We start from the raw sequence: 12,517 nt of genomic DNA on the forward strand, positions 1-12,517 counted from the left end.
AATGGTATGAGAAAAACGAGGAGAAGTTCACAAGCTAGGAAGTATTCCAGGTGGAACTGCACAAGAATTTCAATGACACACAACGACAGAAGTGCAAGGCTGAAGATAAACTAAAGTGCAAGGCACAGCGTCCAGGAGAAACTACCGCATCCTATATTCAAGACGTCTTGGAGCTGTGTACAATAGTGAATCCTAGAACAAAGGAGGAAGGTAAGGATGCACATCTCATGAAGGGTGTTGCTGAGGATATGTATCAAGCCCTTCCCGACGGTGGTTTTGACAGCATATGACTTCATAAAATGGTGCCAGTATATCGAGAAAATGCATCAAAAAAGAATTACATGCAAGAAGTTTGAATGGCTTCCAAATGTCATATCAATGCCTGCGATGGAGGAAGCAACTGATTTCACAAGTGTTCTTCATAAGATAGTGAGAGAGGAAGTTCAGAAGGCACTTGGATTGCACGGCGAGCAAAAAACCGAGACACTTCAAGAAGTCATAAGGGAGGAAGTGGAACAGATATTGAACCCAATTTCTCATCCTTCATTTCCCTTTAAAATGGTGGAAAAGTTGAGACCCAGCCACAGTTACATTCCTACAATGCCTTTCCACTGCGGACGACAGGGACATGTGGTGCGCTACTGTCGAGAAAGGCGGCGGGTATTTAATGACGGTCATGCCAGAAGACAGCAGACCAATCTTAGCTGACGGCAACTCCGGGACGACGAAGATGAACAAGAAGATGTGGGTGCAGGACGACATAGGTCACTCGCTGCAGACTAGCCACTGGAGAGTACGCTCCCCAACACATTAATCAAGGTCTCCATTGCTCTTTAGAAACTCCAGCCGATCACCTAGCCGCTACAACCTGGAAAACTTAAGGGTGTGACCTTCCTTGGAGGCGAGGCCGCTGAAGAGAAAAATCTTCCGCCATCGATCACTACAAAAATAATAGGAAACTATGTCGATATCCTCATGGCTGGCCAACCAGCCCAAGCTCTTGAGGACTCTGGAGCATCATATTCAGTCATTTCGGAGAAGTACCATCGCCAGTTGCAGAAAACCGAATTTGTCGACAACAAAACATCTCTGCTGAAGGCGGCTAATGGGAAATATGTAAAAACTACAGGAAGATGTGTCATTCATGTGGGTATAAGTGCCATACACAGCCCTTAGAATTCGTCGTCTTACAAGAATGTAGTCATGACGTCATTCTCAGATGGGACTTTTTCAAAGCTTCTCAGGCAATTACAGATTGTGGTCGCTCGAAGATTATGCTAGACGAAATGAGATACTGTGGACAGGAAGATGCGCATCCAAGTGTGTGGAGACTATGTGTGCTGGATAAAATGATCATTCCTGCAGTCAGTGCTAGAAAGGTAACTGTCACATGTCATGCCACGCATCAACCCATGGATCTTGTAGTGAAATGTAAGAGAAGCATACCACTAAAGAATAACTTGGTCATCCCAGCCTCTGTTGTCTCATTTAAGAATGGATTCGGTGAACTGTTGAAAGTTAACTGTCGCCGAGAGCCGCAGATCCTTCCAAGACGCGTGTGCGTAGCAAACACTGAGCCGTTACTTGAAACACAGATGAGCGTCATAAAAACCTCCCATGCCAAGTCTGTGGGTGAAATTAGTGCTACCACTAAGAGACAAGATCTTTTAGCTCGATTATCACCAGATCTCACTAAGGAACAACAGAAGAACCTACTTGCCATTCTTCAAGATTTCTCTGAATGCTTCAATACACAGGTGAAGAGCAAATTAGACAAATCAATGGTGAAGCACCGCGTTAGTACTGGAGACCATCAATCAATACACCGGAGAGCATACCGTGTGTCAGCAATGGATCAAATAATTTGCGACCAGGTGGAGAAAATGATGAAGAATGACATCATTCAGTCTTCGCAGAGCCCATGGTTGTCACTAGTGGTCCTCGTCAAGAAGAAGAATGGCAGTTGGCACTTTTGTGTTGGTTACAGAAAGCTTAATAAGATAACTAAAAAGGACGTTTACCCTCTTCCACGAATTGACGATACACTAGATTGTCTGAAGGGGGCTAAGTGTTTCTCAACCTTGGACACGTACTCGGGATACTGGCAAATCAAAGTAGATGAGGCTGATCATGAGAAAATTGAATTCATAACCCCTGAGGGCCTGTATGAGTTTAAGGTAATGCCATCTGGTTTGTCTAATGGCATCAGCAACTTTTGAATGGATGATGGATAATCTTCTGAGGCAACTGAAGTGGACAATGTGTGTTTGTTATTTAGATGAAATTATAGTGTTCTCAGACACATTTGATGAACATATAAAAAGACTGGGGGCCATTCTTAAGTGTCCCCAACAAGGCAGACAAACTTAATCCAAGAAAGTAACTCTTTGGAGCAAAAGAAATCAAAATACTTGGACACCCTGTGTCAAACGAAGGTGTGTGCCCGGACCCAGAAAAGGTGAAATCTACAACGGAATCTCCTAAGAGTATTAGAGATGTGAGAAGCTTCTACAGATTATGTTCTTATTACCGTCATTTTATCAAAGACTTTTGTATCAAAGCCAGGCCACTCAAAGAGTTGTTAAAACCTGATGTTAAATTTATCTGGGGTGGTGCTCAACAAGATTCTTACGATGTGGTGCGAAAAGCTCTGACGAATGACACTGTATTTGGTCTGTATAATGAGAAAGCACCTACAGAACTACAAACAGATGCCAGCGAGTATGGGATCAGTGCTGTTCTGCTGCAAATTTCGGATGGAAAAGAGAAGGTTACAGCCTATGCCTCTAGGTCACTTACAAAAGCCAAGAGAAACTACTCAACTACAGAAAGAGAATGTCTTGCTGTGATCTGGGCCATGTGCAAGTTTCGACAGTATCTCCATGGAAGGCCATTCATTCACAGTTGTTACACGTTACACAACATCATTCACTTTGTTGGTTGACAGGTGTTAAGGATCCAACAGGACGACTCTCCAGGTGGGCACTATGTCTTCAAGAGTATGACATTACTATAGTGCACAAACGTGGAAGAAAACACCAAGATGCCAACTGTCTCTCAAGAAACCCTGTGCAAGACCATCAAGACTTTGATGAAGATAGTGTCTGTCTCGCTGCACTCCAGGGTTTCTCTGCTGAGCAGGAGGAGGACACCAAGACATCTCAAATTATACTTGCATTAAATTGGTCAGAGGATGTGAAAGGACAATTTAAGGTACTTAATGGATTACTTTGCAAGAAAAACTTTGATCCATTTGGAAAGTGGTGGCTACCAGTGATCCCTAAACACATGCGCTTAGACATTCTACAGAAATTCCATAACACACCTGAGGCCGGACATTTAGGATTTATTAAGACATACAATAGGATCCGCAAGAGATTTTTCTAGCCAGGTTTATTTAGGAGTGTCCATCACTATGTGTCGCACTGTCGAGAGTGCCAGAGGAGAAAGGCAGTTCCTCAGAAACCACCTGGCCAACTCATACCAATTCTACCAGCCGAAACGCCTTTCCAGCGTGTTGGGATTGACCTCCTCAGACAATTTTCAACGTCTGCTAGTGGCAATAGATGGATTATTGTTAGCACTGAGCACTGATCATCTGATGCGCTATGCCATTACAAAAGCCGTGCAAACAGCCAAAGCATTCGAGGTAGCCAAATTCATCGTGGAAGACATTGTATTAAAACACGGTGCCCCAAGGTCGTTAATTATGGATTGAGGAAAAGTTTTTCAATTGAATCTTGTGACAGAGATAAACCATCGGTGCAACATTACTCATCACATGACTACTGTCTACCATCCGCGAACTAATGGGCTTATTGAATGCCTTAATAAGACCTTGGCCGACATGCTATCAATGTTCGTCAATGTTGAGCAGAGCAACTGAGATGAGGTGCTGCCTTTCGTGACATTTGCCTACAACACCACCAAACAAGACACCATAGGATTTACGCCATTTTTCCTGGTGCGTGGGTGGGAGGCAACTACAATGATGGACAATGTGTTTCTGTTACATCCTGATGACGTGGACGACGACTACATTGGCCAGATGTTAATCAGAGCTGAGGAATCTCGGCAGTTAGCTCGACTCTGCACGCTGCAGGCTCAAGAAAACGATCGCCGAAGGTATGACGCGTGCCACAGCCCTGTTGTCTACCAACCTAATGACCTTGTCTGGATCTTCACTCCTGTTTGGAAGGTTGGTCTCTCTGAGAAGCTCCTCAGGCGATTGTAAGACAGCTGTCTGATGTTACTTATGAAGTTGAAGATTTCAACCCAGACACAAGGCGATGAAAGATCAGAGATACGGTCCATGTTCTTTGAATGAAGCCCTATAAGGATCCTGCAACCCAGCCTAAATTTGAAGCTCCAGTGACTGGCAACAAGTGGAAATGTGATGAAGAGCATAGTGGCAAAAGAAGTTGTAAGAAGATCACCACTAGGGCGAGAATCAATCATTGGGAGTCGAAGTATGCAGGACCGATGACTCGTTCTCACACTAGGAGAACGTAACACTGAGACACTGTTCTCGTAAGGAGGGAGCAATGTTGCAGAAGAAGCCGAGTAGCACCGTGGTGTAGTGGGTATGATACTAAACTGTTGCATGAAGGGTTGTGAGTTCAAAACTCACCTAGACTGTACAATTTTAATTTCTATATTTGGTTCGAGTACATTCTAGAAGTAACAACAAATGGCAAGAATAATTGTACTGAGATGCTCTATAGCTGTGTATATAACGTATGCATTCTTGCCAGAGGCAGTTCGCTCCGCGCTCTTGTATTGCAAGTGCTGAATAAACCTTTGTTAAATGAAGTTAGTGTTCATCATTCATCTAATTACGCCTTCTTCTACAAGACCATATGTACTGGCAGTTATACTTTTTGAAACAGCCAAAGTTTAGCAATAGTGTCCAGAATGTAATTATGTGACAGAATACTATGTATTTAGGCATTTTGTACGGTATGCAAACTTAATTTCAAATGTTGTTACTCTTAATGCCATGCATATGTTCTGCTTGCACTTTCATGGCAATTATGTTTCGTTTGGAATATGTTCTGACGATGGGTTACACCTGAAACCTGTCAGCAAATACAATTTTTAACAACAAGTGATCTGTTGATTTTGGCGACCTAAAAAAAATAGTGATATGAACCACCCTTAGACACTCCATTTTATATTCCTGCAAATTGTTACACTCGGGTATTTGTACGAGTTGACTGATTCCACTTGTGACTCATTACTATTGGAGTTAAAGGATACTAATACTCTGTATTTTGTGAATTGCACAATTTTTCAGTTCTGAATATTTACAGCATGGTTGCCAAGACTTCGGTTCTTTAGCCATGCCTTGGCCCGTGCACCGTAGCATTTAGTTGAACAGCACGTTTCCCACTACTGGCACGCCGCACTGTCTGAGTGAGAAGATAGTGAAGAAGGGTGAATGGCAACACGCTGTATTTAAATGGCTATACTGTTGTACTGTGTATAGCTTTGTTTCATATTTCTCAACAACATACATCACAAATGAAACAAATTTTCAGTACTACTCGCTTCGTTTGGCACACTGAAGATACCTCATAATTTTTATCTCATACAAACAATAGGCATACAGATGGAGACAATTTCACAGGCTTTTGCACTCAGGTTCCCATGCAATGGTGACTTATTTAGTTTCATAATCGAAAAAAGCCTTTCACACACATATTTCGATAGAAATATTTTATCCCATTTGCAAAATCATCATGGAGATGTGGAAACTGTACCTGAGGAAAACAATGTAGACACCCACGATAGTTTTAACATAATAGGACTTGTCTTTAAAACAGGAATTACACTGCAGATCAGTCAGTTATATGTGCTTGTGGACAGGGGCACTTTCAATTAAATCAGCAAACAGTTCAAAAACAGATGTAAGGTTGGTAGTGCCCTTAAAAATGGTTGGCAGTGTCCTTAAAAACATTTAGAAAACTATCATCATAATTCTTTCAAACCTCGCATTTTCTTTCATGTGTATAAGCTTAGGGAACTGGATTGTGTTTTTTGTCAGAATTTCTCTCTTATACAAAACAATTTTCTTTTTAAATGCAAATGCATCAAATGACAAATAAGTTTATTTCACATCCCAATGTCTTACTATGGGCAGCATGCAGTCTTGTTTACTTAAAATGTGAGGGCTGCAATCCATTCCAGATGTTCTAACTCTTGTTTCTGCACTCCTCCTTCCTTCATACATTCAACAGTAGCAGGCTTTAAATCGAACAATCATTCCAGACACACCCCTCATCTTAACCAACATACTTTGCAGTAATATATAAAGTCTCCATACTTTTAATTCATTTGCATTAAAAACTGTTGCAACAGACAGTAGAGTAATGCGACTTTAGAAGTTCAATTTAATTTCTTCACCTGGCCCATACCTGCAAATTTGGCACAAAGTACTACAATGAATCCAGCCTGTTGATTGCTGTAATTTCTTGCTTTTCATTGTCAAATAAGTGTTTTAATTCTTTCTGCGTGGTATTCTAATGTCCTTTGCAACTGCATAATAGATATTGGGAGTTGTTACCCCTCTTTTCTGCCATTCACATTAATTATTAATGATCTGTGTTGATATGTAGCTTGACTGTCTCTTTTTGTGCAGACACTGGACCTGTGAATGTCCATCATACCACCATGATACCATGAACAAACAGCAAAGGGTAAACAGTGCTGACGCCATGATTCTGCTGAACTGAAGAGAATCGTGCCGGCCGAAAAATGTTGCACCGCAATACTAAATGAAATGTTGCGTTGTACTGGGTACTTCCCAGAAGGAATGAGCAAATCTGGGACAGGCCGGGCCTTGGCCTGCCCGTGCTCCCCACACACTATGTCCTTGTGAAGTTTAGCCCACTGAGACTGGCCCTGATTTAAAGGAAGTTGCCAATCTTGGATATTGGATTGCAGCTTTGCAGATTACTGTTGCTACCACCCTTCTTTTACACACTTGTGACCAGTGGTTTCTTCAAACCACCAGGCACAATTTTTTGTTCGAGGCTCCTACGGTATGTTGTGGCTAAAATGGGGCTCAATCTGCTGCAACTTTTCTATAGAATCTCATAGTTTCTATCGGTCTGTTGGCCTTGTTCAATTTTAGCAATTTCAGTTTTTTCTTAACACAACTAATACTAATCTATATATTCCTCATACCTGCTGTGGTGTGTTAATTAAAGTGGGGCAGTACTCTTGTATCTTGAAAATGAAGTTCTGTATTCCTTTTTAAATGAACATTTGAAAATTCAGTTCTGCATTTGTTCTTTCACTTTGTTAATCTCAGTTCTGGTTCCTGTGTCATTCGCGAGTATATAGCGAGAATACAGTATCACTGATAGCCTTCAAACACAACCAGAACTTCTGTGGGTTTTGTAAAAGAGATTCTGATAAGATTCTGATACTGAAATCACTGAAGCGTTCATGCATCACCCTTTGGCAACCAAACACATTTCATTCAGTATCTCTTTATTTACAACTCTATGATTTGTTTTACACCTACTGTGCTAATTAATGTTTACAATGCCATGTTTTGCACAAAGTGCAGAGTTCTCTCCAATATCTGCCGCCTAAATACATTTTTCTGACAGTATCTGCATCCTTTTTGATCGTTTTCCAACCCCTTTTTAAGAAAAATTTCTCTGCAAATCTTAACATGGATTTCATTACTGCAATCCGTTTTTCAATAGCTCTCGAGTGCTATAAAAAGAGGAACATTTTCATCACAAGAGAACTAGAAAAAAGATAGTTGCCACAACAGCTCATCGGTAAAAAGTTATGAGCATCGGATCGTACAGCAAGTTACTTGTTTCTTTGTATATTGTCTCTTGTCACAAACCTTCTTTTCATATCCCAAGTTATTTATGATCTGTCTAGGATGTCCATGTTTTATCAGGCATCTTGCATACAACTGAAGCATGTTTACAAGTTCAACAATCTTTTTTCCTTATATATTAGATATTATTCTCATTTCCAGAATGAAAAGAATTTTTTTTACAAATACTATGCTAATGAGATATGCTAATAATCATGGGAGATCCATATCACCTTTAATTTCAGAATCTCAACTCAACATTAAACTATAAGTGATACACGAAACATTACAAAATGTAAATACAGCAAATGCAACAACAAATTGATCCTTACTGGAGAGTGGTATGTTGCTTTCTTCCTGAGACTGGAATCTCCATTTGAGAACACCAACATCCGTATGCAAAGGAAAAGGCTTAGAGGGATTCTTTAGGCCAATCTGACACTTGTTCTTGAACAACTCTTTGTCCAAATTGGGATGAGTCTACAAGGGAAAAAAATTAAGTTTCATCATCTTGTCATGAGAGATTTTTTTCATACATCTTAAATGTCACTTTCTGCCTTGAAAGTAACTCTTCTGCCATGCATTAATGCAAGCACCACCTCACACATTCAAAATGCACAATTTCACTACATCATGTCATTACTCAAGCAATGGAAACAGTTCATGCTGCTACTTATATCAAATATAGGTAGTTGAATTAAGGCCCCAATATCAATAAGCAACATGTAAATGTGTATGGAACAACATGATAAGAGTTTATCAGGTTGCTACCATGTGACATTTCACATAAAATACATGGGTTTGTATTTAAAATATATCATCAGCCAACAAAGAGAAGAAACACAAAGTAGTAAAAAGAAAAGGGAAGATCAGTTGTTAATGCCCCAACAATGGCAAAGTCATTAGAGATGGAGTGCACACTGGCACTGGGGAATGTTAGGAAGAAAAATTACCACCTTTGTTCCTAAGAAACCATTTCGGCATTTACCTAAACACTGAAACTTGAACTTTTTGTATATCTATAACTGTAGCGGAAGTCAAATTAACTGTAGTGGCAGAGCTACCCTTTCTTCTATTTTAACATATTGTTACACTCCAAAAAAAACTTTAATTATAAAAAGAACATTCAAACTGAATCATACATTATTTTCATTTGTGACGAGATTTATTTTAGGATAACAATACTATAGAAAATAAAATTATGTTTTCACATAACCACAATTTCCGAACACAAACAATGTGTTCATGTATATCATATGCTACCTTCTAGCATTCCAACACAATGCACTGCTGTCTGCATTTCTCACTCACTGGTTTTGTTTTCAGTATTTGACGCATTGCTGATCACAGCACAGGAAACACATTTTCACATGTATTATTCACTTGTTCATGTCTTAGACCTTGATTCAAATCTTGCAGAAACTACTTACAGCTGATAACTTTTCTTGTAATTGCTCTGAAGTGAATCTATGAATTTATTTCAGCCAAGTCCAACATGTTGCAAAATACTTATACTGAAGCTGCTATCGTAGAGTATTTTCCAGCTATTTGGTCCAGTACATCCACTCCACGACTCATTTTATTAAAAAAAAAAAAAAAAAAGATATTCTATGGTTTCTGGTAGACATTTTGAATCATTCCCAAGTGTACCGAGAGCAAGAACATTTATTTTTCTTGCCTTGATAAAAAGACAATGCTGCATCTCCAAGATTCATCACAGCAGTTACAAACAGTGAAGCTTATGACATGTTACTGATGTACCTCTCTTCTCAAACGTTTTACTGTATCCACTAGGCTTATACCCTTATTTTTCAATATTTCAGTCATGTGCAAAGACATGAAAAAAATTATCTGATCTTACATTCCTTCCACTTCTACAGAATGATGTCATAAGCTTCAGGACGATGTATTCGGAAAGAGTTTGATTCAGTCATCAGTGTTCATCCTTTGCCAGACATGGAAATCAAATCAACAAATACATCTGCTGCCAACAAAAAGCAATGCTAAATTTATCTGGATAACTAGCCACGTACTGTGTAAATTCTGAGGCTTTAGTGGGGAAAGAGCTGTTTATTAATTGTGATGTTCTGTCCTGGACTGTACTGCAGCATACAATTTTCAATTAAATGAGTCTTTACTTCAGACACCAAAGTAAACTTGTCAGTTATCAAAGTGCAAAAAATTCATAATGTCTCCATCTCTCTCTCTCTCTCTCTCTCCACCGCATTGTGAAAGAACTGTTGTCCGCAGCCTTTTGACCATGTGACCTATCAATTTCTAGTTCCTCCACATAAAGAAACATAATACACCACCTGTTGTTTCCAAGTTCCCACTGGGCTCCTCTCTCTGTGCACAGCTTTATAGGTTTTAGCATAGTGTCACATTTGAACAGCTGCTAAGAACTAGCAGAGCTGTGAATTTTGATGTTTCTCTTCTAAAAGTGGTGTTGGTCTGCTGTCTGTCACAAAACCTTTTGCTTTTGCAGCCTGTAAGGTGCATTCAAGATTCAATTCAAAGCCACAATTCTGACTTGCCTCTTCCAAAAAGTCCACAGAAAATGGTATAGGTAACTGCCAACTACCTCTTCCACTGTTTTCCTCTGTTGTATTGATTAACACACCTTCTGAATGACATGCTGGTTTTGGCAAAGGTATTTGTCTTGCTTCTATAAAAGTAATTTGAGTCAGCACCATCTTGAATATCATTATCACTGCTAGTGTTTGCTTGCCTTTCAATTTCACCACCTTTCAACTACCTCTGATGCCAGCTGCAGCTGTTCTATGTATTTCATTCCTTCCTTATCTGACAACTTAAAAGCCATTTTCAATACGTGCTTCATGACTTGCACACGAGCAAGCATTCAGGATGTAGCAAGACAGAATAATCAACTCAGAAGCTTCAGACTAACAAAATTCTAAAACTTTCAACTGAACAATTTCTGCATTTCTAGTGTGAAGAGACTTTGGAAAACCTAAGCCTGTATGATCTGAACAACCATCCTCCCAGTGTAAGTCCAATATTTTCGTCATTGCACTTCCACTCATTATACATTAATAAACATATCACTTTACATGGATCAGAATGCTGGCAACAAAGGCCAATGTGTCATTGTCTGCCTTATATGTGCACGCAATATGGCTGTGGCAGCAACCGCTGCACTATTTCGTACTGTATCTGCTCAAATTTCCCATTATGTGCAGTACTGAGTTCACCTTGTAGGAATGTCAAAGTTTTGTTATTTTTCTGTGTACTTTTGTTACTAGTTTCAGAATTCCATTTTGTCAAACAAAAAAATTTGCACAGATACTCCAAGCCACAGTACAACAACATACCACACCAGTTACGTTAGTGGCAGCCACTGTTGTTTGCGTTTGACTCTGGTAACCGAGACTTGAAGCAGAGCAATATGACAATGGTGAGCAGAAGAAAATGTGCAACCTAGCTCAATCTCTGGTAGCTTACCATGGCAACTGATATGTAAACAAAGAGCTCTCAATCACTTTGTTATTATAATCAGGAAATAAGTGGTACATAATACATGGATAGCACTCAGAATGTTCATAGCTTGAGAAAACAACTATACATTTAGGACAAAACCAACACTCACTTGAAAATTCAATACACTGAAATCAGAAAATTGAGTATTAGGTCTGCATTACATTGCCAAAGTTCCTTGACAAATCCTTTATACAAGCTAGGTACACATACTAATTTTTATAAAGGATGTGATTAAAGTACCCCAGTACACCATCAAATATTTTACAGAAACATCTTTTAGAAATGATATTTTACAAAGAACTCTTACAGTGTAATATGGTCCTTATACACTTTCTATTATGTTTTTATCCCATGAAAACAACCAAGGAGAGAAGGGGCTGTATAATCCAACTTCAAAAGACGAATACACAGAATGTTTTGTGGCGCAAGAGTGTACAAAATGCACAAAGGAGAGAAGTTAGTTTTACAAAAGACTGAAGTATAACAAAGTGATGACACAGTGTAAAGTATGTGCACAGTTGCAGGCTATGCTGGCAAGTGTTTATATTGCTAAGAAGCAATAGAACAGCTTCACCAGCAGAAAAGCAAAAATAAATTTAATGGAATACCAGTACACATTGCCTCCTAATATGCTTCAATAAGTTGTGGCAAAATGTGGGTGGGGAAAAAAAGATAGTATTTATTCAAGTGTACACGAAATAATCAACACATCTGAGACAGTGTATTTCAGATTCATTCAGTTCCTTCTATCTTCTGAATAGGACTATCTCTAAAAGCAGGAGGAACTTCACGATGAAAATAATAACTACTTGAAAGCAATCAAGATTTGTACATGAACTACTGTTGTCAACTAAACAGACAAAAGTAGCTAAAATATGCCACAGCAGATGGCCTCTGCACACATTGTATAGGAAACACAACTTATCTTGGGATTCATCCCTAACATATGGTGCACGAGACACCAGTAAATCTGTGATACATCCATAATGTGTTAATATAATATTACTAGCTACTGAGGTTTCATAGGATAACAACATTAAAATTGCTGCTTCTGTTATTATTCCACCAAACACAGTTAACCGCCTTTTAGATCTCTAGAGTAATCACAATTAATGTTGGCAGGTGATTTACAGGATACAGTCCCTCAAGTGAGAGGGGGAGGGGGAGGGGAGGGGC

The 12,517-nt window shown here is 39.4% G+C and overlaps 1 protein-coding gene across 1 annotated transcript in view; it reads right to left on the reverse strand.

Annotated features, from left to right (window-relative positions):
* The window catches only part of LOC126458080 (coatomer subunit delta), a 111,062-nt gene that overhangs the window by 15,246 nt on the left and 83,299 nt on the right, over positions 1–12,517 (reverse strand). The window contains exon 8 of the mRNA XM_050094895.1: positions 8,176–8,323. Coding sequence (XP_049950852.1) covers positions 8,176–8,323 — 148 coding nt within the window. The remainder of the gene's footprint in view (positions 1–8,175; positions 8,324–12,517) is intronic.

Source organism: Schistocerca serialis, chromosome 2 (assembly GCF_023864345.2).
Source record: "Schistocerca serialis cubense isolate TAMUIC-IGC-003099 chromosome 2, iqSchSeri2.2, whole genome shotgun sequence".
In the NCBI taxonomy this organism is placed as follows: domain Eukaryota; kingdom Metazoa; phylum Arthropoda; class Insecta; order Orthoptera; family Acrididae; genus Schistocerca; species Schistocerca serialis.